The sequence below is a fragment of the Saccoglossus kowalevskii genome, chromosome 12 (assembly GCF_978046115.1).
Source record: "Saccoglossus kowalevskii chromosome 12, keSacKowa6.1, whole genome shotgun sequence".
NCBI lineage: Eukaryota > Metazoa > Hemichordata > Enteropneusta > Harrimaniidae > Saccoglossus > Saccoglossus kowalevskii.
The window spans coordinates 7,979,909-8,007,825 of record NC_140652.1 but is presented as its reverse complement, the minus strand read 5'-3'; the positions used below and the strand labels follow the sequence as shown (position 1 = coordinate 8,007,825).

The 27,917-nt window shown below is 36.0% G+C and overlaps 2 protein-coding genes and 1 long non-coding RNA gene across 5 annotated transcripts; all 3 read left to right on the top strand.

The window, feature by feature from the left end:
• Positions 1-871: 871 nt before the first annotated feature.
• Positions 872-16,159, top strand: LOC102805045 (4-vinylphenol methyltransferase 1-like). 3 transcript variants are annotated; one of them, XM_006815122.3, is made up of 5 exons: positions 872-962; positions 6,415-6,625; positions 7,705-7,883; positions 9,451-9,592; positions 15,788-16,159. In XM_006815122.3, the coding sequence occupies exons 2-5, from the start codon at positions 6,445-6,447 to the stop codon at positions 15,958-15,960; spliced, it is 675 nt and encodes a 224-aa protein (XP_006815185.1). In that variant the 5' UTR covers positions 872-962; positions 6,415-6,444; the 3' UTR covers positions 15,961-16,159. The 3 variants fall into 3 exon arrangements, with proteins under 3 accessions (XP_006815185.1, XP_085362221.1, XP_085362222.1); XM_085506095.1 differs by having other exon boundaries at positions 7,705-8,018; XM_085506096.1 differs by lacking the exon at positions 872-962 and adding an exon at positions 5,908-5,985 and having other exon boundaries at positions 7,705-8,018.
• Positions 1,556-3,943, top strand: LOC146735466 (uncharacterized). Its single transcript, XR_014931208.1, has 2 exons — positions 1,556-1,606; positions 3,813-3,943. It is a non-coding gene; the product is annotated as an uncharacterized LOC146735466 (long non-coding RNA).
• Positions 16,160-19,411: 3,252 nt separating the features above from the next.
• Positions 19,412-27,517, top strand: LOC102805153 (juvenile hormone acid O-methyltransferase-like). The gene is made up of 5 exons (XM_006815123.3): positions 19,412-19,507; positions 24,180-24,389; positions 24,930-25,243; positions 26,479-26,623; positions 27,189-27,517. The coding sequence occupies exons 2-5, from the start codon at positions 24,209-24,211 to the stop codon at positions 27,353-27,355; spliced, it is 807 nt and encodes a 268-aa protein (XP_006815186.2). The 5' UTR covers positions 19,412-19,507; positions 24,180-24,208; the 3' UTR covers positions 27,356-27,517.
• Positions 27,518-27,917: the final 400 nt, after the last annotated feature.

Below are 27,917 nucleotides of genomic sequence, written 5' to 3'. Positions count from 1 at the left end.
CTTGCTGTTAGAATTTCATTGTATCGACCAGGTTAGACTGGTTGATGTTATTCAAAATAGAGTCTATATTAGTGTGCCATTTACTATTGATTTTATTATTTCTATACCATGTAACACCTCTGAAAACAAACATAGATTTAGAATTACTGCCGCTATTGACATTGAACTTTGTTCTTCCATAAAGCAGCAGTTTCTCTCTTCAAATAATCAAAAATACCCTTGATACTCTGGAGAAGTATGTCCATTGTTTCACGACAACGACTGTATCAAGGGATTTTCGTCTTCACAATTTCTCAAGATAAACGTCCCAAGGTCGTTTTGTTTACTAGAAGGAAATGCCCTTTGGCAGCATTTCTTGTATTAATTACCATTGCACAAAAAAGCAGCAAATACTGTTACTGAAGCAGAGAATTTACATGAATCTTTTTCCTCGGCCATCACGCAAACTACAAATCAAGACTTTCACCTCATCCATAGTTGATGAAAGCCGTCATGAATAATGTATTGTGACGTATTTTAACCCTGGATTCTGACCTTGCATTCTGGCCACATTTACTGCCATTTCATACCCGTTCAATTTTATTTCACTATTTAATCCAGATTCCACGATATTTAATATTCAAAACCAACCTTCATTTCACTGTCACTCTAATTTTCACTTTTCTAAAATTATTTTACTGATCAAAGGACCATCATCCAATATCCCATAGTACTTCGGCAGACACAGCGACGATCGCCAACATAACTACAACTAACCTCACTCTCAGGAGCTGGGGAATCAGTGGCTTTCTAACAAGCCACTTTCTATGTGCCCTCGAATCAAGTATTGTGACGTCATTCGTTTTCAGTACATGCGCACATGTTTACTGTACATGACTGCGTCACCAAAGTGAGCAAGGTCACTTATCGGACCTTTGACAAAAACAGAAGCCTGGTCAAACTAAACGAGTCTGTCGAACAAGGTAAGAAGTGATTATGAACGCTTTATACCAATTATCAGATTGTGGTACTGTGTTTTGAATACGTTCATGTTTTGTTCTTGCGAGAAATGTCGGATCTAGGTCAATAGAAATTCATACAATACCCTTGTAATGGAACTGATCTGTAATGTATGTGTATCGAATTGATTTCAAAGCATATGTGTGGCGACAACATAATCATTTATCATAGTATCACTGTCTTAATTCATCATTGCTAAGTGATCTTGACGCAATGATCCCGGGACCCGCCGTAGGCGGCAGTATTTTCATGCGAGGTCAATTTTGGATCACCAGGTCATTCCTAAACGCGTAATTAGGACTGAGACGAGAATCAATTTTGGGTGGCAGAAATCAACCAAAGACGCTTATTTGGGTATAATTTGCGCTGTCAAGACAAAGTTCAGGTTAATAAAATAAGATTGACGATGTTTTCCCAGGAGAAAAAAGTGAATTATTTGTTGAAAATAGCGGAGAAAAATGTATACGCACAAATCGTGACGTCGACTCTACGCATGCAATGCAGCGTCATGGAAATTGTCTACAGTACACGTACACTCATCTTTCGATGACGTAGGTTATTTTTCTAGCCAGCCCAGGACGCCGTACAAACATTGCACTAAGAGAAGGTAAGAGCTCTTGCCCTTTTCCACAGATTTTAATATATTCTTAACAATTGCTTTACCTATAAAACTCTGCACACCATGCTATGATCATTCAGTGTTTTGAACTAAACGACTCATCGCTTAGCAAAGCCGATTTTCAGGATTTATTGGCACATAATGTCATGAATCAGGGAATCTAATGGCCAAAAATAAATCGCCAAATATTGCATCGTACATAAATGATGACAGCGATTTACTCGGCCTATGGCCTGTGAACTCGTATGATTTGTGCAATGTCAACATGCACGGTACGACTAGTAACAATTACCTAACCTAGCGGTCCTTCACGCCACACACAGTTGTCACGATGCATCTCAATAAAATAGCATCTAAAACCAAAATAAGGCCGATATGTGTAAATACTTGTACATTAGTCTGGTCTATGCAGCCAGCAATAATGAAATTGCAAGAATGGCATTGGCAAAATGATGACCTCTGATGTAGCCATGTCTAGGGCATGGATATGATTTATAGTTGTCGCCCACTAATGTAATGTTATAGTGTCTATGAAGTATGTGATCATGATTAATCATTTGTGACCACTCCATTGATTATATAGGCTACCACACACTGTATAATATTGAGCAGAAAGCCATGCAAAAAACTGCATTTCATTCACCACATTGGCATGGCTGGCTGTACTCATTCTTACTTTTTCATGACCATTGTTTGGCCCACTACAATTTTCTTGTGATTTAGGCGGATTTTTGTCACATGCAAGAAACAGCAAGAGCTGCAATGTGTACATCAAAAATGCTCTTATCATGCTTGTGATGTTGCTATTGTAGATAAATGGCCACAGCAGGAATGTACATAACTGCCATTTATTAGGCAGTAACTGATAGGGGCCAATTCCTTGTGCTGATGTCTACATACACATGTACATCAGTGAAAGTTTTGCTGTCACCAGCTGCCATTCTTGAAATGGTGCCATCAATCAACAGTTCATGCCACTCATCTCAACCTTAAACAATGACATGTGTTGTCATTTGTTAATAAGGCCAAATTTTATTTTTATGGAAATGAGTTACCTTTTTCTAAAATGAACAAATATTAATATCATCATGTAAAAAAACAATTGTTTAAAACGATTGTATTTGATGTAGACTGAACATGTTGGGGAAAAAATAAATCTAAAATAATAAAATCCCTGCCTAACTACCCAATATTTTTACCCTAATACTGGAAACACCAAATTTGTTTTTCATTGGCCTTATAATGGTTTGAGATCTTTTCAACATGGTCCACATAAATAATGAGGGATAAACTGGTATTCTGTACAAACAGGACCATGCATTTACATTCTATGTTTCTGGTTTGATGTTGACTCATTTACAGCCGGGCCTGTCATTGGTGATACAAGGATTTTACTCCTTATAGCATGTGTGGGCTGTCTTATGCAAACCAACAATGCTGTCTTTGCACATGGTCAATTCACTTGGGTTATATGTCAGATGGCACATTGCCATTGCCATGCGTTAAATTCATTACTTTTACGAGTTCTATCAGTCTGATGGGATTGATATCATCAATGATATTCTTATGAAGTACAATTACATTTGATATAGTCTCTTTGCACCTACTTTATTTTTCGATTCATTCTGAATGGACAGTTGCATGAACATACAGCACCCTAAAAGTAAGGGGGTATATTTGTACGACACCCTGTAATTTTGCATGATATGGGTCTATAATACTGTCTTGTACAATGTTGTAAACAGTTAACTACTGGTTTTGTACAGTTTATTGTTGCTGCATATATACAGACAACAATATCTAATATTTTCAGCAATATGACTACTACCAAATTGGTTGTTGGTGGTGATACGTATTATTTTGATCTTCCGTCAACACTTTCATTTCATCGTTTCATGCACATCATGGCACTCTGTTGACAACACTAATTTACCCCATTATAATGTTAATGTGCATAACCTGTGTTTATTTTCAATGAGAGGATGCTTGAATGCGCGGTAGTGCTTTCAGCATCCTCTCGCCAGTTATTTACAATGTGCCTCAAGATTTAATTATGGAAGTCCAATCATTTCCAAAGCATTATCTATTTCAACAATCTTCTTCCTACTGAACATTCCTCTACTCAACACCTTACTCAAATCATTCATTACCTTTATATAATCTTTACCACTTGTTTTTTTTTATTTTCTTCCAGGCGAGATAATTCAACCAGCACCTGTACCTCCTACTGGTTAAACTTGACAATTATTTGTACTTTATTTTTACTCGAATGTTTTTTAGACTTGTTGTTTATTGTTGGTTTAAATAAAAAATAAAAACTTTATTATTTCCTTGTTCATTACAGACGATTATTTTATTCACACTATTTTTACATGGTTGTCTTCCAACTAGTCATGCTAGTGATGTCTAATAGCAACTGGCCATATTACAATCGAGTGGTGGGCGGGTCACAGTCAAGTACAAATAAGCCATTCAGTGCCAAAGAACAAATATGATCATTCTTTCCGATCAAGTACTTTAACCTCCCCCCTCTTGATTCAAATGACATAACCAAAAGACTTAAGACATCACCTAATTCCTATAACACACAACACCATATTCACATAATTGTTCATACATGTATACACTGTCACAGCAAAATCAATTCCATAAATTTACCAATGGCTCAAGCAAATCATTTGCCCATATTAACTATAGCCTCTTTTGTAAGATATCTAATACTTGTGGCTTGTGTTTCAATTACATAACGTTAGTCCAAAAATGTCAGCTTCTATTACTTGAACACTCAGGAAAAACAGAATCTCATTATCAAGGTCACGTTTATATTGTACTGGTCCCGCTAACTCTGGATATTGGAATTATTAAATGAGTGTAGACATGTTTACTTCATTATCGAGAGAGCAACCGACTAAACATGACATCACGGGTAGCGACTAGTGGGATTCTACTAACTGCGTGTTTGTATATTTATGGGTAGTATACATAAACACGTTGGTAATATTTGGATATATCAAGAGTAATCGGTATGTGACACTTCAAGGAATCTAATCATGTATTCTGTCATAATACAGTTTGTAGAATTAATAGAAGCGATGTTCACACATGCCATCTTGAAAAATGTCTATGGTGAATGTATGCAACCTTGCATACATGTAGCGAACAAATCTAGATTTTATTTTTCAAACGATTTAAAAATGAATGTAATTTTACAATGTAAATGTTTTGACTGAACATGAAATCCCAGTTAAATATACACAGATCGTATATGCTCAATCCATTAAGTGTGTATGCCTGTAACTTCAACTTCACATCCACATTGTTTTAGATGTGGTTCGACATCTGTAGACAGAAATATAAAAAATAAAGATTTGTTTTATTTCAAACAGTTTCGCAGTGAGCGTGAATTCGTTTCAATCCTTTTTTTTTTGACTGAACATAAAATCCCAGTGAAGACACACAGATCGTAGTGATGCCTGTGCCTTCAAATCCACATTCAACACCTGTAGACTCTCAAATATATAACGAGATAAATGGTTTTAGGGTGATGGCGTGTTCAGCTTCCATGGTCGGCTGCACAAGCAGCCTTGACACAATTCTGTAAATTTGCCTAGTTCGCTGCATTGGGACAATAGCGGACAGTCAGATGGAACCGCCAGTTCTGTACTAAGGGCACGTAAAACATCAAAATATTTTCATAACATGATGACTCGAACTCAGCCCCAGTAATTGGATTCATCCACCGATCAACGTAATAAAAAATGTTATCTATTTAGACATCTCAAGAGTGGTGTGGGTTGGAATAATAGTCATTTCAAGCACCATATGTTCTCAGCTATCTTACACTCTCCAAATAGATCAAGTAGTCAATTTTCGTCGTCAAAAGCAATGTGGTCATGTTACGATGTTACATTTTGGTGGCGGCGTTTTAAGCTTGATTAAACAGCATCTGGAGTGATGTAAAGTAATGTGATTGACCGAGCAGTAGTCACCAAGGTCTGTATATTGACGCGATTAAGGTGGGCATTTGCCTGGAGGGTAACTAGTGACGACTTATCAAAAAAAGTTATGAGCTGAAGCCTGTGCAAGTCGTGTGAAACCCATTCTGTTGTAATGGACAAACAGTCTAGCTGAGGTGTGGTGATCGGCACACTGAGTGGTCGAAACATCGCAGTGTCAAATCTCTGCAAAATTTGCTGCGGCACGCTGTAGACGGGTCTACGTTTTTCTAATTCAACTATTGTACGGCGATTGTACGAATGTGACGAGCAAATATATAGATTCGATTTTATCAAGGTCATACGCGAAACGTCGTCGTCGCTTACTGTGTAGGACCAGAACATTGACCGCCCAGTGTGGAGTTTTGTATGGTAGTGTATCGGGTTTATTTGCACTTTTATTGTTATTCGCAACTATGTATTTGTAAATTATTGGTTACTTAGGTGTGGCCGGCCGGGTGATTGTTCAAGTTCTATTGATTAATTACAGTTGTAATGTGTGACGGATAATTAATGTGAACTTAGTCAACTAATATTATATAACTTACTCTGTTTTTCCCCAAAATATGTAAACCATACACTAATTATTGACTACATATGTATCACATTGTCGACGGTGGGGATGTATATCTATGTATTTTTACACATACATGAATGTGTTGGGAATTTAAAATTGGAATATATATGTGTACAAACACTAGATTCTAAAATTTTATTAAATAACTAGCGAAAGAATTTTAGTTAAATGCAGTACATTATTGACGCAAATACTTTAACACATGTGTTTTCTTTTTGTTTTAGTTCTGGTTTTATGATATCTGATGGTCAACTATGAACGCCAATGAAGCCTCATCATTCTCCTCATACAGAACACGCTTTGTGCACGCCTCTGCGAGTGACATAACTCAGAGGTTGGGTTTCCAAGATTCAGATTCATTGCTTGACGTGTGCTGTGGATCAGGGGAGTTAACAAAGCTGGTTACCGTAACTGCTAAGATAAAGTCTACTACAGGTAAGAGTTTACTATTATGGAGAGATAATTTATTCAGTATTGGATGATCTTTAATCTTTCAGACTATTATATGGGTATGGTGTTAGGAATAAACGTCTTCCAAAACTGGAATCGTCTACTTATGTCTGAAATATCGAGTTCAGAAATAAATATTACTGTACTGATTAATTGTAAATCAGTTGTTCTAATGACGTACACGATTTATATCTTCAGACAGATTTTGTAAAGTCTACGATTACCGTGTACTATGCTAGCTGCTTTGGAAATACATCTTCCCTTTAATCTATTTTGTTACTATGTATTTCAGCTGTGGATTGAACAATAAAATATCATATTCATACACTGATATTGTTACCATTACTGTCAACTGACATTACGTTGACCAAAAACGCCTCGTTCAGAAATAAAATATATAATTCTAGTGATTTTGTTGTTAGCCTGCAGTAGATGTAGTGTGATTGAAATGTTTGCATAAATTGCTAGTTTTGTTATTGAACCTGTCAAAGTCTGATCCCATCATCAATTACGATACTATACACTCTCAGAGTAAATATGTTTGACAATATATAAATAACTGCTTTGTTGTGAGCGATTACACTTTTCACTGACCAACAATTAAACATGTTCAAGCACCATTCGTGAGCTACTGTTTTATATTTCGATTTGATGGAGATCCGTATTGTCTAATTTAGTATTGATAAGTGTTTTTTTTCCGTATGTCAGTCAGTGATTCCGATTTTTTGTTCGTGACTGCATTTTGTATATCTCATGCACAAACATAGAAACTTTAACTAGTTGTTCATTCAAACTGCATCGCTGAATGCACTGTTATCCGTTGATAATTATATTGTTTTAACATTATTAACAACTCCGATACTGTACATGTACGTAACATTCAACAACAGGACTGACGGTGGCAATAGACACCTAATTGTTGTATTTGTTATTAGTTACTCCGTATCACATTTTGTCCTCTCACAAAGAGTTCAAGTTCGAATCATAGTAAATCCTGTCTTCCGATTGTATGGTGACACAGTATTTGATAATAGCAATATACTTTATTTAAATACCCATTTCAGCAATCGACATCAACCCGAATATGATAGATATCGCGAAATCTACAAACAACGCTGACAATATTACATATCTTGTGGGTGATGTCGGAGCCTCTGAGACATTCAAGTCAGAATGGAGAAACTCTTTCGACAAAGTGATGGCTTATTTTGCCTTGAACTGGATTCCTAACTGGTTTGATACCGTAAGAATTTTGTACGAATGCTTAAAACTAGGTGGGGAGGGTTTTTTAACTATGACAGTCGATGAACCAACATTGTTTATCAATGTATTACAAAAGGCTGTATATGAACTACCGAGGTGGCAACAATTTATAAAGGTTAGTTTATTTATAGTAAAAGTATATTTTGATGGCAATGGGTCATGCCTTCTCTCTAACGGTGCTGCTCTGTGCACGACATGGTGAAATAACAATGTAGTATTACAAAGTGTTGATGTTGTTGATTTCCATAATTATTTGAGACTCAAGATTTACAAAATAGTATTTCGAGTTCTATTGGGTTCATATTATTTAGGGTTGCATCAGGTTTATAATATTTAGGGTTGTATCAGATTTATATTATTCAGGGTTACACCACGTTTATATTATTAAAGGCTGCATCAGGTTTATATTATTTAGGGTTGCATCAGGTTTATATTCTTTAGGGTTGCATCAGATTTATATTATTTAGTATTGCATCAGGTTTATATTCTTTAGGGTTGCATCAGATTTATATTATTTAGTATTGCATCAGGTTTATATTATTTAGGGTTGCATCAGGTTTATATTCTTTAGGGTTGCATCAGATTTATATTATTCAGGGTTACACCAAGTTTATATTATTAAAGGCTGCATCAGGTTTATATTTTTTAGGGTTGCATCAGATTTATATTATTTAGTATTGCATCAGGTTTATATTATTTAGGGTTGTGTCAGGTTTATATTATTTAGGGTTGCATCAGGTTTATATTCTTTAGGGTTGCATCAGATTTATATTATTTAGTATTGCATCAGGTTTATATTATTTAGGGTTGCGTCAGGTTTATATTATTCAGGGTTACATCAGGTTTATATTATTTAGGGTTGCATCAGGTTTATATTCTTTAGGGTTGCATCAGATCTATATTATTTAGTATTGCATCATGTTTATATTATTTAGGGTTGCGTCAGGTTTATATTATTTAGGGTTGCACCAGGTTTATATCATTAAGGGTTGCATCAGGTTTATATTATCAACGGCTGCATAAGGTTTATATTATTTAAGGTTGCACCGGGTTTATATTAATTAGGGTTGCACCGGGTTCATATTATTTAGAATTGCATCAGGTTTATGTTATTTAGGGCTGCATCAGGTTTATATTAATTAGGGTTGCACCGGGTTTATATTATTTAGGGTTGCATCAGGTTTATATTATTTAGGGTTGCATCAGATTTATATTATTTAGTATTGCATCAGGTTTATATTATTTAGGGTTGCGTCAGGTTTATATTATTTAGGGTTGCATCAGGTTTATATCATTAAGGGTTGCATCAGGTTTATATTATCAACGGCTGCATAAGGTTTATATTATTTAAGGTTGCACCGGGTTTATATTATTTAGGGTTGCATTAAGTTTATATTATTAAGGGCTGCACCAGGTTTATATTAATTAGGGTTGCATCAGGTTTATGTTATTTAGGGCTGCATCAGGTTTATATTATTTAGGGTTGCACCGGGTTTATATTATTTAGGGCTACATCAGGTTTATACCAATTTTATTTTACCCGATAGGGATTCCAGTATAAGCACTACCCAATAAGAGGGAATAAGGACGATTTTGCTGCAATTCTCAGAAACGCTGGTTTTGTTGATGTAAAAGTGGAAGTAGATAAGACGTCCTTCTACACATTTGAAAATGCGTTGCAGACAAAGGGTAAGTGACACTTGTATTGGTATGACGCGATGGGTTTAAATGTTAATCATAACAGTTTTTTATTAACTATTTCGCGTGATAACACACCGCATCTAGAAGTAGTTACATAATAACGTACATGTGTGAGGGCAATACCACGATTTGTTGCCTAGTCAAGGTTTGGTCGTCTTGACTATAATATTGATGATGCCAGAGCCGAATGCATTCTTGAGATTGCCTGAATGACCATGTGTTTATTTCATCACATCGAACATACATCTACCATGTGCAATTACACATTTATACAATATTTTATATAATGTTTTAAGTGACACAGTATTCTAAGGCATACATTCATGTTTATTTGCTGAGATAAACTGCATAATACACAGTAAATATTAAATTGGCCCTGTTCGGCAGTATGAATTACTCAATTTATAGTATAAAATTATGGGAATGGTAGTAGGTAATTTTCAAATGCAAGTTATTTCATCACTAAGTAAAAGTGGCGTGGATGTGACTTCAATGACTTTTTCACGAACGTATTCACATTCAATATGTATTTAAAAGTCAATAAGTTCAGAGTATTCCTGCTAGGCGTCAACGTGACATGTCGAGAACCGGTGTAGAACTCTCACTGTAGAACGCACTGCAGCGATCTTGGTTGCGATGTTTGAATGGGAGCTTTACTGTACATATTTGAGTCATATAATCCTCAAAACGTATATTACTTAATATTCATTCTGGTAAGTTCGCCTTCTATTTCGGATTTCCTTAAAACCTTAAAAGCAACCCCAAAAACAAAAGCGTACAGGACAGCACCAGTGTAGCGAATGACGATATACGAATGCTCCTGCCGAATGAAAATTAACTTTTTCGGGTTGCTAAAACTGTATGTCCACCACTGTTGGAGTGAACATGTGTATTATTATACCGGCGCAAATCCAAATGGCTGTCATGGTCATGAGGTATAATGATTTATGTGCACATTAGTTGCACACTAGTTTCAGTGACTTCACCTTGCGATATTCCATTTAACATCCGATGAACGAGCAAAAAACAACGTACTGTCCAATTTCATTCAATTTCATGTGACTGAGATTCAATCAATCAAAGCATGCATAGATTTATTACATAATTTGTTGTTTATGTGTAATATACATCATTTTTGGTACAGTATTGTAATAATCGTGGTCCTTCGCTCTTATTTAAAATATAATCGTGGCCCTTCGCTCATATTTGCAACGTAAGCATGGTCCTTCGCTCATATTCATAATATACTTGTGGTCCATCGATCATACTTATCACGTAATCATGGTTCTTCGATCATATTTATCATGTAATCATGGTTCTTCACTCATATTTATAATATAATCGTGGTCCTTCGCTAATATTTACCACGCAATCATGGTCCTTCGCTCAAATTTACCACGTAATCATGGTCCTTCGCTAATATTCATAATATAATAGTGAGCCTTCGCTCATATTCGCCACGTAATCATGGTCCTTCGCTCATATTCACCACGTAATCATGGTCCTTCGCTCATATTTACGTAATCATGGTCCTTCGGTTTCATTTATAATATAATCATGGTTCTTCGATCATATTTACCAAGTAATCATGGTTTTTTAGATCATATTTACCACGCAGTCATGGTCCTTCGCTGATATTTACCACGGATTCATAGTCATTTTGTTTTATTTATAATATAATTGTGGTCCTTCGCTCATATTTGCCACGCAGTCATGGTCCTTCGCTGATATTTACCACGGATTCATAGTCATTTTGTTTTATTTATAATATAATTGTGGTCCTTCGCTCATATTTGCCACGCAATCGTGGTCTTTTGCTCATATTTGCCACGCAATCATGGTCCTTCGCTGATATTTACCACGGATTCATGGTTCTTCGGCTTTATTTATAATATAATCGTGGTATTTTGCTCATAATTACCACGCAATCATGGTCCTTCGCTGATATTTACCACGGATTCATAGTACTTCGCTCCTATTTATAATATAATCGTGGTCTTTTGCTCATATTTACCACGCAATCATGGTCCTTCACTGATATTTACCACGGATTCATGGTCCTTCGCTCATATTTACCACGTAATCGTGGTCCTCTGCTTTTATTTATAATATATTCTTGGTCCTTCGCTCATATTTTCCACATAATCATGGTCCCTCGCTCATATTCATAATATAATCGTGGAACTTCGCTCATATTTGCCACGTAATCATGGTCCTTGAGTTTTGTTTATAATATAATCATGGCCCTTCGATCATATTTACCACGTAATCATGGATCTTCGACCATATTAACCACGTAATCATGGTTCTTCGCTCATATTTATAATATAATCGTGGTCCTTCGCTCATATTTGCCACGTAATCATTGTCCTTCACTCATATTTACCACGCAATCATGGTCCTTCGTTCATATTTACCACGTAATCATGGTCCTTCGCTCATATTCATAATATAATCGTGGTCCTTCACTTATATTCGCCACGTAAACATGGTCTTTCACTCATATTCACCACGTAATCATGGTCCTTCGTTGATATTTACCACGGATTCATGGTCCTTTTGTTTTATTTATAATATAATCATGGTCTTTCGCTCTTATTTACCACATAATCATGGTCTTTCGCTCATATTTATCATGTAATCATGGTCCTTCGCTGATATTTACCAAGGATTCATGGTACTTCGCTCCTATTTATTATAATATAATCATGGTCTTTCGCTCATACTTACCACGCAATCATGGTCCTTCGCTGACATTTACCAAGGATTCATGGTACTTTTCTCCTATTTATAATATAATTGTGGTCTTTCGCTCATACTTACCACGCAATCATGGTCCTTCGCTGACATTTACCAAGGATTCATGGTACTTTTCTCCTATTTATAATATAATTGTGGTCGTTCGCTCATATTTGCCACGCAATCATGGTCATTCGATGATATTTACCACGGATTCATGGTACTTCGCTCCTATTTAATATATAATTGTGGTCTTTCGCTCATACTTACCACGCAATCATGGTCCTTCACTGACATTTACCAAGGATTCATGGTACTTTTCTCCTATTTATAATATAATTGTGGTCGTTCGCTCATATTTGCCACGCAATCATGGTCATTCGATGATATTTACCACGGATTCATGGTACTTCACTCCTATTTAATATATAATTGTGGTCTTTCGCTCATACTTACCATGCAATCATGGTCCTTCGCTGACATTTACCAAGGATTCATGGTACTTTTCTCCTATTTATAATATAATTGTGGTCGTTCACTCATATTTGCCACGCAATCATGGTCATTCAATGATATTTTCCACGGATTCATGGTACTTCGCTCCTATTTAATATATAATTGTGGTCTTTCGCTCATACTTACCACGCAATCATGGTCCTTCGCTGACATTTACCAAGGATTCATGGTACTTTTCTCCTATTTATAATATAATTGTGGTCGTTTGCTCATATTTGCCACGCAATCATGGTCCTTCGCTGATATTAACCATGGATTCATGGTACTTTGCTCCTATTTATAATATAATTGTGGTCTTTCGCTCATATTTACCATGGATTCATGGTACTTTGCTCCTATTTATTATAATATAATCGTGGTCTTTCGCTCATATTTACCACGCAATCATGGTTCTTCGCTGATATTTACCACGGATTCATGGTACTTTGCTCCTATTTATAATATAATTGTGGTCCTTCGCTCATATTTACCACGGATTGATGGTACTTCGCTCTTATTTATTATAATATAATCGTGGTCTTTCGCTCATATTTACCACGCAATCATGGTCCTTCGCTGATATTTACCACGGATTCATGGTACTTCCCTCATATTTATTACAATATAATTGTGGTCCTTCGCTCATATTTATCACGTAATCATGATTCTTCGCTCTTAGTTATATTATAATCGTGGTCCTTTGTTCATATTTGCAATGTATTCATGCTCCTCCGCTCTTATTTATCATATAATCATGGTCCTTTCCTCTTATTTATAATATAATCGTGGTCTTCCGCTCATATTTGCGTCACATGTCACTATAAACTCCCACCTTAGCCAGTTTTCGTTGCGCGTCGCATTGCCTGAGCATCGAACTGACAGGAGACCACTTGAGAGAGACCAGTAAAGTCTGTGAGGCAAATAAATTGAAAACGAATCCCACTTACGTTTAGTCGTCAATCGTATCTTCAAAAATACTATTTTAACCCTCCATCTTTTATAAATTTGTAGAATTATTAACTTCACAAGAAAACAATATATTTAAATGTTTAGTAAGCAAATAACACCGAATAAACGGCAAGGTAAAGACTATGTCTAATTATAGTAAATACGTACTGCGTGCGTGACTCGAACCGGCGCTCACGTACGGCACCTAATCGCCTAGCTTCACGCCACTACACGTCTTCCCCTCGGCCACCGGGCATCCTCAAAAAAGGATGCTTAATAACCGAGCTTATTACGTGCAGAGAACGTGAAACCCGTCCACGCGATACGCGCCACACAGCATGGCCAGAATGCGGCAAAGGCCTTCAGATCTGGCTGCAGTAGGATGGTGAAAGTAATGGTACAGCATTTTAACAGTGAATAAGTACTGAGAAATAATTTTTAAACTCATAGTTGCTGTCGACATAGGAAGTAAAGTAAGCAAATAACACCGAATAAACGGCAAGGTAAAGACTATGTCTAATTATAGTAAATACGTACTGCGTGCGTGACTCGAACCGGCGCTCACGTACGGCACCTAATCGCCTAGCTTCACGCCACTACACGTCTTCCCCTCGGCCACCGGGCATCCCCAAAAAAGGATGCTTAATAACCGAGCTTATTACGTGCAGAGAACGTGAAACCCGTCCACGCGATACGCGCCACACAGCATGGCCAGAATGCGGCAAAGGCCTTCAGATCTGGCTGCAGTAGGATGGTGAAAGTAATGGTACAGCATTTTAACAGTGAATAAGTACTGAGAAATAATTTTTAAACTCATAGTTGCTGTCGACATAGGAAGTAAAGTAAGCAAATAACACCGAATAAACGGCAAGGTAAAGACTATGTCTAATTATAGTATTTACGTACTGCGTGCGTGACTCGAACCGGCGCTCACGTACGGCACCTAATCGCCTAGCTTCACGCCACTACACGTCTTCCCCTCGGCCACCGGGCATCCCCAAAAAAATGCGTATTTACTATACGTATTTACTATAATTAGACATAGTCTTTACCTTGCCGTTTATTCGGTGTTATTTGCTTACTTTACTTCCTATGTCGACAGCAACTATGAGTTTAAAAATTATTTCTCAGTACTTATTCACTGTTAAAATGCTGTACCATTACTTTCACCATCCTACTGCAGCCAGATCTGAAGGCCTTTGCCGCATTCTGGCCATGCTGTGTGGCGCGTATCGCGTGGACGGGTTTCACGTTCTCTGCACGTAATAAGCTCGGTTATTAAGCATCCTTTTTTGGGGATGCCCGGTGGCCGAGGGGAAGACGTGTAGTGGCGTGAAGCTAGGCGATTAGGTGCCGTACGTGAGCGCCGGTTCGAGTCACGCACGCAGTACGTATTTACTATAATTAGACATAGTCTTTACCTTGCCGTTTATTCGGTGTTATTTGCTTACTTTACTTCCTATGTCGACAGCAACTATGAGTTTAAAAATTATTTCTCAGTACTTATTCACTGTTAAAATGCTGTACCATTACTTTCACCATCCTACTGCAGCCAGATCTGAAGGCCTTTGCCGCATTCTGGCCATGCTGTGTGGCGCGTATCGCGTGGACGGGTTTCACGTAATAAGCTCGGTTATTAAGCATCCTTTTTTGGGGATGCCCGGTGGCCGAGGGGAAGACGTGTAGTGGCGTGAAGCTAGGCGATTAGGTGCCGTACGTGAGCGCCGGTTCGAGTCACGCACGCAGTACGTATTTACTATAATTAGACATAGTCTTTACCTTGCCGTTTATTCGGTGTTATTTGCTTACTTTACTTCTTATTTAAATGTTTGGCAGCTTATGGTTATCACACATAGAAACTTTGGGGCTATATTGCTGATTGTTTTGTAATTTAATAATATTTTTGTATATACTTTAACTTGTAAATAAAGACCATATATATATTGTCACATCAATCCTTCATGGACATTACCGGTATGTCACCTTTGCTATTTTTTTTAGCTTTCATTAAAGGTTTTCTGACCCAGCTAGAGTGTATACCTGAGGACCTCAAAGTCGAATTCTTGGAAGATGTTTTACTCCAAGCCGAGTCGAATTGTGAGAAGACTAAAGATGGGCGAGCAAAATGGATGTTCCAGACTGTAATTGCTGTTGTTAGAAAAGAGTCAACGTAATGCCTTATTGCACGTGATGACATGACAATAACAGTTCAATCACATGGTGGATACATACCATTGACGAATAAAATTACGTGTGTACATAGTATTATCTATGACAATATATGATATTTGCATAGTTTGCATTTAATAAAAGTAAACATTTTGGCTTGTATGCTTTATATGGTTTATAATAAAATGTTTATCCTACCACATATATAGCAGCTAAATTTTGTTTTTTTTTATTTGACAATGGTTTGACAAACCCTTGAGGACATGTTGCCTAGCTATACATTCGTGTATACAAAATGCTTTATTATAAATAGTATACATGCTCTCAGTGGAGAAATGATAAAGGCATGAGCTGGAATAGAACTCATACATAGTCTTGTAAAAGAAATATTTTTGTCAGTTTGCCAATGAAACCGAATGCAACAACATGCACATACCACAGAACGTTATGTTTAAGGAGTCGTGTATTGAATTTGGTCTTAATAATAATATTGTTCAGAAAGAGATAAAAAATTGAAAAAGAAATTAACAAAGTGCAAAGTGATTTATATTCGGGAAGGAGACTCAACAGGGAGTATTCAATTTGACAATGATTAATAATCGCTATTGCGAAATGAAGCTTTTGGTCGTGTTAATCGTGAGAAATAGAATGCCTAAATGACATTGGAGTAAATGGAAAAGATGTAAGAATGATTGATACTTATACTTGACACAGAAAGTATATATCTGATAAGAGATTAAATCCAGATCAAGCTGGGAGTTGGACAAGGGTGTGTACTTTCAAAGTGTTTTATTTTTCAATTTAGACAGGGAGATCTTTAGACACATCTAAGACTACAAAAGCGTTAAAATAAGTTGTTTTAACATCACCAACATGAGGTATGCAATACAGACCATACTATCCTACATTTAGGCAATAGCGGAAAAAATATAGTATAAAATAAATGTCAAGACAACAAAAACAATGGTCATACGTAAGGCAGCCAATAAACAATAAGTCAAAATCAGCATAGAATGTACAGAAATAGAAAAGGTATCAAAGTTTATATATCCGGAGCTGAAGTTGATAAATGTGATGAGAAAATAAAACGTATAAGTATTCTGAAAAATGAGCAAAGTACTAATATCAAGAACTATGTCACTCGAGACAAGAAAACGGACCGGGATTCTTTAGTGTTGCATCTGACATGTTATGTTTCCATGTTGTATAGTGTCTCACTAACTAGAAGCCTAACATCACAACATAATTGTAAGAAGTTCTTTGGTCCGAAAGTGAGAATATAGAAGGAGTTTTCAAAATAGACACTAATTGTATTATTTATCCGCTTGCTACTATATTGTGTAAGGTTGTTAAGAGGTGCCAAAATGCACTTTAACATTTTCATCCGCACTTTCAACTGAACGTGAATATATTCAATTTGCAACTTTAGCCATAATCTGAAATCTTAAATAAACATCTCACAATATAAGTAGTACAATTAATTCCTGCCTTGGGATATTTAGATAATTTTTTAATGTTTAACAATGAATGTCAAATATGTTTGTGTATCTGTCTGTCCATCTAGGGATTCTTAGTTTCAAAGTATGATTCAAAGTATGATTCAAAGTATGATTCAAAGTATGATTCAAAGTATGATTCAAAGTATGATATTTGAATGAGTCATCATATAGAACTTTCGTTCTTCACGTCGCCAGTTGATGTCGGGTATAAGTTACTTCTTGACGTAACCCCTGCTGCCATGGAACCCATTAAAATATATAATGATTGGATTAAGGAAATACATTTTACCCCAATCACATTCAATATCACAAGAAGTTCACAGTAGTTTTATTATCTCATTTAATACATATGTGTTATCATATGAAAAAAAACTTCTACCCCAACATATATTTTACGTTATTAAAAAATGTATTCACTACTTATTACTCAAAAATTGGTTTACCATAATCCTGTAATGTAATGCTATTCCCATCAACACAGCCGTGTTCATGTCTGGTCTTCTTTAAACACACCAATAGTTTATGGTTTCAGGTATCACAACTATTTGTCAGTTGCCTATAGAATTCTAAAGAGAAGGACACAATGTTCTGTTAGAGGTGTTCAGAAGAATCCTGGGAGAGCAAAGAGAACTGAGTAATAAACGTATTAAGTCTGCACAACTATTTCTGAGGATTCAGTTTTCTTCGATGAAAGATGTGCAATATACCATCCTGCTATACGCACTCTTGACTTTTAGGGGGAATACATCATTATAGTACATAAATGTAATCACCACTGCATAATGATCTCTTTAATTGCAGGTCATATTTTAAACAAACTGTCATACAACAGTCCAACCACAGCAGCCAACGTAATTGATGTGCGCCTTAGTACATAGCGTTTCAGATGATAAGCGGAAAGTTCATTAGCAAATAAGAACCAGATAAATTGAGCGTGCTTTGAATGTTGATAGGTAAAATGGTGGTATGAACTCTGCGTGCATTTACAGTGAAGTAGAACATACACGACAAACATATGTTTCCTCTCCCTGCCTATAATGAAAATTTAGAAAATAATTAAAAATAATTCACGATTCCTGAAAAAATGACAGTAACAATTTCGGCAGCAAATATACTAATTCATTTGTAAACAGTTTACAATCCGGATCTGCCCCAGTTCAATAGTAAAAATCATGCTAAAAAGCATCCTATGTAGAGGTGTGTTCAACCCCAAGCTATGCACGTATTACATAATATTGTATAACTAAACTGTGTGCCCATGCACAACGCATCATATACAGCAGTAGGAGGTGACAATTACCTTTTGAATGACAACGAGTAATTGACATGCCAGCACAATTTCAAATATACATATGCAAATTGACTTCAATAATAATACTATAAAATAGATGTTTTTGCCCATACTGTTTGTGTCAACAATTATCACTCGTATTTGTGTGGGATGGTCATTGAGTTATTTATGAAGTAAATCTTTTACATACCTTTTACAGACATATACGTAGGACATTGGCTCTAAAAGTGTATGTCGTATTTAATTCATTCGTACATGACCGGCATGACTTACACTGGAAAATATAATTCGCCATCTTTATTCCATGTTAATTTGCGCTCTCTATGTTAGGTGTTTCCGAAATGCGTCATAATAAAGTGTTTCAATTTGTTGCATTATTCCGTGAACGTTCTATCAATAAACGCTTTAAGGATACATTAAAAGTTGTTTTTTGTGTATTTACAATGTGTTTAATTTTCACGTGTTTGTCTGTCATAATATACGACCTCTTACCCATGTCATTGTGTTATTGCTAGTGTTGAATGATGTCTTCCTCGGGTGTCACGGTGTGATCACTTCGTATATACTAGACAAAAGACTTCCTTTGAAGGTCGAGTAATTGTGACGTCATCATTTTGTGTGGGTACTTCTTCTGTAAATGGGTCATCTCGTTAGTTTGAGACATTCAGTATATCGTGTTCAAGCAACCAACAAACTATCTACTACGTCATTGCTTTATATGTACAAACGTCAAGTTCTGTGTACTATAACTACTTTTGTAAGGTGAGCAGTAAGCATGACTAGTTTTCTAACCTATAATCGTTGCAATTACTTGCAATTCACTGTTTATATCTTATAAAAACATGTTCACGTATAAGTCGTTTTGATTATTATAAGTGCTTTGTGGCACAAGATGTGGGTCAACAATTGCACTGTACTCCGTCTTTTACTAAATCAAATGGCCATTATTTATATTCACCAGAAGAGAGTACAGTTTTTTTACTGGTGTGAATATCTCGAAGTCATACTACTCTTTAGTCTACTATACTGTAGTCGGAAGAGGACATGTTTTTGAACGCTCATGCTGTCGGCCAATTGGCTATTCTTTGCAAGTACAGTGCTTCAATTTTAACGTTTCCACCTTTTGTATATAGTGTTACCGATTGTCTATGGCTATTTATCATTTATTTTGTTAGTCATTTTATAGTTTTCGATATGTTTTTGTTTGAGTGGAGTCAGAGCGAAGACCGGCTAAGATGGCGGCCGCTTAAACAAAGGCTTCGACCACAGCTGCTATTAATTTAACATAAAAACCATGCGGTTCGCTGTGAAAGTGTGGGCGGGATTCCAGTCCAAACATATGTAGAAGCAGCGGCTGATTTAGTCGAACGCAACAGCATTATTGCTGTTTCCAGGTTGAACAAATCTGTTGTGATTTTCTTGTCGTCTGTGTAGTGTGTTGACAGAGTCTGTGCTAATGGGATGGATGGTTATTGGGGATTTTTCTATCTTTATTGAACCACCTGTGCATGAAGGCGCGACGAACTGAAACGCCGATAGTTACCCAAAAAGAGGTGTCTCACTTAGACAATTTCAGACATTATTAGACGATAATATTGATGTTATAAATAATATCGGAGAAAAACGAACTGACCCAATAGTTACCCAAAGATATATAATATCGATATTATCGATAATATCGAAGAAAAGCGAACTGCCCCAATACTTACCAAAAAAAGAGATGTCTAACTTAGACATTTTAGACATTATTAGACGATAATATTGATATTATCGATAAAATACGTGAGGAAAACGAAATTGCCCTATAGTTACCCAAAGAGAGATGTCTAATTTAGATATTGTTAGGCATTATTAGACGATAATATCGATACTATCGAAAATATCGGAGAAAAACGAACGGCCCTAATAGAGATGTCTAACTTAGACATTTTTAGACATGAGTGAAAACCGAATAGGAATCACTTCGGTGAGAATGCTAATTAAAAGTTGTTTACTCGCACTGGCACCGAATCAGATTACAGCTCCACAATTTGAATAACATTTCCATTGTCATTTTTAAGAGTGAAATAACTAAACCCCAGCACCACTACCACCATAATTCTAGCCTACACTACGCTACGTTGCAACATTTTATCCCGTGTCAGCTACATTTCCAGTTCAAAACTACGAGATACGACTAGCAGCAGAACATTCACATGTTTCCGTGACTGGTCCGCCATTTGCAATGTGTCCCAACCTTTTAAATGTCATGTTTACTTTCACACACCCACTCTCGAATAATCAATGACATCATGAATAATTAATAGTAGTCAAATAATCACATATTGTTGTTTTACCACAAAAAATATTATTCATGGTCAGCTTTTACACACACATGTAAAAATTCACATTAGTCCGGCTAATGAGCGCTTTGAATGTTTTCAAAAACTGACTTTGATCGGTGACGTCATCAGGTGCTCTATTGAAGTAGGTCTGTGATTTATTGACTAAACCAGTCAGAGGTCTCGCTGAAATCTCGTTACATAGGTATTGGTTCAGATGTATGTGGCGATAGTTAAAAATATACCGAAGTACGTAACAAAAAACATAAAAAATACAAAATAATTAAATAATAACCACTGAATTTGTCATAAAAAACATAAAATCAACAGATTGCTGTACAGCGTAATTTTAGCGTTTCACAAGTATACTGTCAAATGCATATATATATATTTGTTATGGCTACTGTGACAGTATACTTTTAATTATTGCCATGGCATCCATTTCTGGCGCTACTTTCAATATTAATCGTTGCCGGGATGCAATGAAAAGGTACCGCGCATTTACGGTAAGTTGTTAAAGCGTGATCATTGGAGTAATTTATATTTTCTACAAGAAACCGACTCTTTGTCATGAGATGAAAACGCTTGGTAAGTTGTGTGGTAGGAAAGGGGCGTTTTTTCTCATGGTACGACTAATCATGCTGACGTAGCCATTTTATTTGCGCCAAACTCAACTGTGAATAACATATCTGTCACTGAAATTATATCTGGCCATTTGCTGTATGCACATGGTAAAATTAATAGTAACCCATTGAACCTCTTTATCATCATGGCAACAATACTAACTTCACATGGGGGCGTGGTAACACTCTCGTACGCTTCGACAGATTTTACATCTACAAGCACATGTTTTCATAAAGTTGAAAACAAAATGGAGTAATAAACAAATTGCTTTCTTCATAAATATTTTTTCAATGGGTGCAGAAAACTTTGTATTTGCCCAAAGAAAATAATAGGCAAAATCTCACAAAGTCACCATCTCGCATTGACAGTATGCGCCCTGAATACGTACAGCGAGCGGTATTTATACTCCGATTATCATCATCCGTGTTTAAAATTCACTGATTATTTTTTACTCGAGCCGGTAATCTCTCGTATGGCAAACACTTATTATGCACTAAACTCAACACTATATTTCATCATCTTACCTGCATTGTACTCTGACTTGCTACGATGTCGGAAGCCGCTTGACAAGAAGCATATTTTTATTGATTCAAACGTCACCGACATTCTTGCTGATGCATTGTTTTACAACCCACATATTTGTCATTCAGTGCGGAATGAACGGTTTCATTTAAAAAAACTTCGCCGCTGCAGGCGTTTTGATGGTACGTAACCTGTTTGACATTGAAAATAACGCCTGGATTCTTAGCGCATTCTTTGTTAATAAGGTCAGGCGCATACTTGACCTTAATTTGATTGTTGTACATGATGCCATCCTTGGCAAATGAAAAGCATACATTAATACAAAATCAAAAGACAGTGAATCAACCTTTATCTAGTCACCTCAGTTTCCAGCTACATTTCTCAGATGCCACTTTACAAACATGAAAAAAGCGCTATTTACAAATATCTCATAGCGGTTATGAACAAAACTCGACATCGGGACAAACTTGACGCTGTGTGGCGTGATCTACTGGCATTGTCTGCAGATATTAAACCCAATTTCAAAGGGTGTTAGACTCGTCCATCACAGAACGTGAGGCAATGGCGTGTAATGCACGGAGCATGCATACACCACCGCTGGTTTTCCTATTGGGCCAAATTTTGCTGATTCTGGGGTGACCTGGATTCCCTCATTCACATTTTTGTTGAATGTCTGGTGATTGGCGCCCTCTGTTGCTATATTTCTCGCATTTTCTACTGATCTTTTACAACCTGGTTTGACGGTCCCTCCTTGGTGGTTTGTTATTTTGCCATCTCACCACTCACGTAGATTGCTTTCTCATCAGTATGAGAATATTTTTTATCCTTATCACTGCAAAAGCTCTATCCATATCTCACGGCGGAATAAGTGGGAGGGGGGTTCTTTAGTAGATCCGTTGGAAAATCTCAAAACTCGCCAGCAGAATTAAATCTTAGTACCACAGTACTTCAAACTTGTGAAACAGGAGGACAGATTCGAATACATTTGGACCACAAATGACACTCTCTATTCCCTGGAAAATGGAAAATTACAAATTCTTTTGTGAACTTTATCTCAAACAGTTATGGTTCAGAGGTTTTTACACTTATGTAATTCAACTTGTCGTTTGGTTTAATCTTGTTGTTTCATGTCTGTGTCTACTTCAATACATCTCATTCAATGCCGTTGTTTGTTTGTTTGTTTGTTTGATTGATATTACACACCACGTTACGTGTCTGTATTTAATTTGGCAGTGGATTCGTAACCTCTTGTAGTGAGAATCAGTGTGACTGACCTGGTTTTATTCTAAGTTAAATATTCAACAAATGTTAGAGCTTTTGTTTTATTTTACCCGTGAATCAAAAATCACTAATTATCTAAAATCATGCACACGCAGTAGTTGTCGCGTTGCTAGCATAGTACACCCTTGGTAGGTGACATATCGTAGCCACGTATACATAAACCAGCCTGTCCATTAAATGCAATGACATCGGTTGCATACTAGTATAGTTATCTGACCAATTGTTCTAACCGTATGTGTACAGCGCTGAATGTGTGTTAATTTACATAAATAGAGACATACTTTGTCCTTTTCTCATGAATAATTTCCGCTTTTGCCCCGGAACCTCAATCAGTAATTGTAATAGCTCAGTCATTATAGATGTGACCATCTTTTCCAAAAGTTGAGAAAAAACTCAGTATCCTTTCCATCTCCATACGTTGCACCTTTGCTCAAGAATCACAGTATCAAAGGGAATTAGAAGTTCAAGGCACGCAGCAGCGTCAGGAAACTGACGAGCAGAGTTCTTCCACAACTATCAAAATGTTGGTCGAGGGTTAAACCCACAATTATATTAGAACATTGAACAACTTAGCCAAGTAGTCTTATTAGAAAAGTTTTTTTAATATCGCATGGTATGCATGGAATTATTACTTCTGTTTATTTATTATGCAAAGCCCTAACAGATATGTTTTTCTTTTGTTTTAGACCTGTTTCATTAAATCTCACTGCCAGTTATGAACGCACAAGAAGCCTCATCATTTCCACGGTACAGAAGTCGTTTTGTCCATATCTCAGCCAGCGACGTATTACAGAGGCTGAGATTCAGTGAGTCAGATTCATTACTCGACGTGTGCTGTGGATCAGGAGAGTTAACCAAACTTGTGACTGAAAATGCCAGGTTAAAGTCTACTACAGGTGAGTTATTAATAATGTAGGACTGATGTCAAAATTAGAAATGTCTAAAACATGGTAGTATTATTGTATGTCTGGATTCAATGTTCGATATGCCAGCTGTCAAGACACCACGCCATCACACTGAAATATAATATAGACTATTACACACCATATCCGTATATTTATATTACCAACAGCTCCAACAGAGAATATTCAGTACACAGAGAATCTTAAAGTGTTAGTTACAATTCCCGATTCCGAATCAATAGAGAGAAAAAAACTTAATGTCTACAATGGCTCCACATTTATACGTGACGTTTATTTGTCTAGTGCTTCTGGAATTATATGATTGCAATTTCTTGTGATTGTCAATAGCTTAAGTTTCTATATTACCCGTTTAACGTTTAATCATTTATGAGTACCATTCACAATTATTTGATCAGTAGTATGATTAATTAATGTAAATAATTCCATACACATGTGCCGAATTTGTAATGTGTTGTACATTCATTCCACTTCATCCAACATTTTATTTTGACATCATTTTTTTACCTACTTCAGCAATAGATATCAACCCGAATATGATCGATATCGCGAAATCTACAAACAACGCTGACAATATTACATATCTTGTGGGTGATGTCGGAGCTGCTGAGACATTCAAGTCAGAATGGAAAAACTCGTTCGATAAAGTGTTGGCCTATTATGCTCTGCAGTGGATTCCTAACTGGCCTGATACTATAATATATCTCTACGAATGTTTGAAACCAGGCGGGGAGGGCTATATAAATATAACAATAGATGAACCTGCATTAGTTATAAATGTAATACATGAAGCTGCCTATCAGCTACCAAGGTGGCAACAATTTGTGAAGGTTAGTATATTCACGTTTGAATGTATAGTGATATGGCAATGATTCGTGCCTTTGGTATAATAACAGTGTCGAGTACATAACATGTCAATACCGTGTGTAGTGTATCGAAGAATATAATTATTTGAGACTCAAACAAAATGTACAACTCCAAATTGCTTGGTTCTCAGTAGTGATTGGTTCTGGCTGTTTGTATCGTTCCATTGTGCTGTGATACTAAAATAGTAGCTATCATTATAGTAGAGTACTAAAAGTCATTCATTATGTCCATGAATGCTGTTAAAATAAACTATATCATATTTTTTAAAGGTCATAACGAGAAAATGAGAAATGAAAAAAAAATCGCCTACAGAATTGACAAATGTTAAATTCATTTTGTGACTCGGGATTTTCCAGGTGAGGATCACAATGACATCGCCTAGAAAAACTAGTTAAACACTGATCGTATTTCGCATCTATTTAGTGAATACTTTGCTGACGTCTATCAACCATGGAATAATTTGATTCTTGAACATCTCTGATACTTTCGTTGTGAGTGTTTTATATTGTCGTACGTGACATACAATTAAATATGCGTTGTATATTATATAATTTAGGGTTTAAACTAATTGTCTTCGTGTTAAAAAAAACTACTAATCATGTTTCAACATTTCATGTTATGATTCTTTGCCACATGTAAATGTATACACAAATAATGATTTGTTAAAGCTGATTTCTGCTTCAGCATTTTAGTGTATACCTTACAGTGATAATACATTGTGTGTAAAATTACCACCCAAGTCTCATTGAGAACTATAGCCCCAAAACTCGCACCACAAATAATTGTCAGTCTTTTTCATAATCGCGCTACTTTTCACCTGATCTCATTTAAAACAATAGTGACCATGTCAAAAAGAATGGATCACTATCATATAAAGGGCAGGGACAAGTTTGGTGTAACTCTCGCATTCAACGAGATATCGGCAGCAATTTGCTATTTGAGTCCCAGTTTTGCAAATTATATTCAAATGTGTATAACCCACATTTATATAATACCAATAGTTGTGTTCATATTGGTGCTTTGATGTATCTAAAGTTGCAATCTTGCAAAAAAATATAATAATCAATATAATCTATGTGCAATATTCGTTACTTTCTATGAATACCTGAAAAACTCAAGGCTTTCAAATTTTATGTTCTTATGTAGCTTTTCATAATTTTCACTAACCAAAATACCATTTATGTATTCAACATTATAGGGATTCCAGTATAAACACTATCCTCTACAAGGCAATGAAGAAGATTTCGATGCAATTCTCAGAAAAGCTGGTTTTGTTGATGTCAAAGTCGAGGTAGAAAAGACGTTAAATTTCTTCCAGTTTGATACTGATTTGCAGGCAAAGGGTAAGTGATACCTAATGAGACGAATTATGGTGTGAAGAAAAAAACAGAGAATTGAACAAAAAATTGAACAAGGAAAATAAGCTTCAAATTGACGAAATCCAGATAAAACAGATATTGGTAAGAATTACATTTTTAGAGATAATATACACAAGTTACTGATGTTTGACTACTACCTGTCTATGGCAGCTCATGTTAGTTATGCATGTAAATCAGTATTAACTAAATCTCAAATCAGAATGTGAATATCTGTTAAAACTGCCGAAATTCGCATTAATGCACTGATTGGTTCAAGACTCAATTACAGCAGTAGTTTATTATATTGTATTTATGGAATGCAGGTCAAGTTTGCACGACTGCATTTGGGAGCTGAGAAGCGATACATTTGATAAATTAAAATATAAAAAATCATGACCTATGATGTCAGATAAGTTGAATCTTTTTTCAAGTATTGTCATATCAGGCAACTGCACAGAGAATTGTAACGAACACATTAATTAATTTGAAGAAGTGTCATATCAACTATACTATTCACTGTACCGGTATGCCGCATCTGTACTATTTTCAGATTTTATTCGATGCTTTCTCCCTCAACTGGAGTGTCTACCTGATGACTTTAAAGAAGATTTCTTGGAAGACGTTTTCCTCAATGTTAGATCAAAATGTGAGAAGACTGAAGATGGAAGGGCGGTGTGGAAAATTCCTACTTTAACTGCTATGTTCAGAAAAGAGTAAAAGTTTTACTATGCATGCCAGTGTATATATTCAAGTTAACTTCAATAATAATACTATAAAAAGTAGACGTTTTAGCCCATATTGTTTGTGTGAACAATTATCACTCGTATTTGTGTGGAATGGTCATTGAGTTATTTATGAAATAAATCTTTTTCAGATATATACGTAGGAGATTGGCTCTAAAAGTGTATGTCGTAATTAACACATTCATACATGGCTTACACTAAAAATATATTTCGCCATCTTTATTCGATGTTCATCCTCTACACACACTCTGACATATAAAACTGTGGTACAGTACTTCTGTATAAGTAATGGATAAAGCCCCGCCACAAGAACTTGGATAGTAAGACCAATGACATTTTATTTGACATTTATATTTTATTTATTATATTTCCTATGAGTAACGAGTATTTTATCTAAAACCAACTATTGGCATCTGTTTGTGGAAATTTTCAAGGCCTTCATTGAGTCCTGTGAAATTGTTGATGGACTATTTCCCTATTTGCAAATATATGATATAAAATTTCTCGAATATTTGTTTACACCAAAAGCGTTCGCA

Coding starts and splice junctions, on each gene's coding strand:
- LOC102805045 (XM_085506095.1), top strand. CDS start 6,445: ATGAACGCCAATGAAGCCTCATCATTCTCCTCATACAGAACACGCTTT. Junction 6,626..7,704: donor TAAGATAAAGTCTACTACAG/GTAAGAGTTTAC, acceptor TACCCATTTCAG/CAATCGACATCAACCCGAAT. Junction 9,593..15,787: donor AAATGCGTTGCAGACAAAGG/GTAAGTGACACT, acceptor TATTTTTTTTAG/CTTTCATTAAAGGTTTTCTG.
- LOC102805153 (XM_006815123.3), top strand. CDS start 24,209: ATGAACGCACAAGAAGCCTCATCATTTCCACGGTACAGAAGTCGTTTT. Junction 25,244..26,478: donor GGTGGCAACAATTTGTGAAG/GTTAGTATATTC, acceptor TCAACATTATAG/GGATTCCAGTATAAACACTA. Junction 26,624..27,188: donor TACTGATTTGCAGGCAAAGG/GTAAGTGATACC, acceptor TACTATTTTCAG/ATTTTATTCGATGCTTTCTC.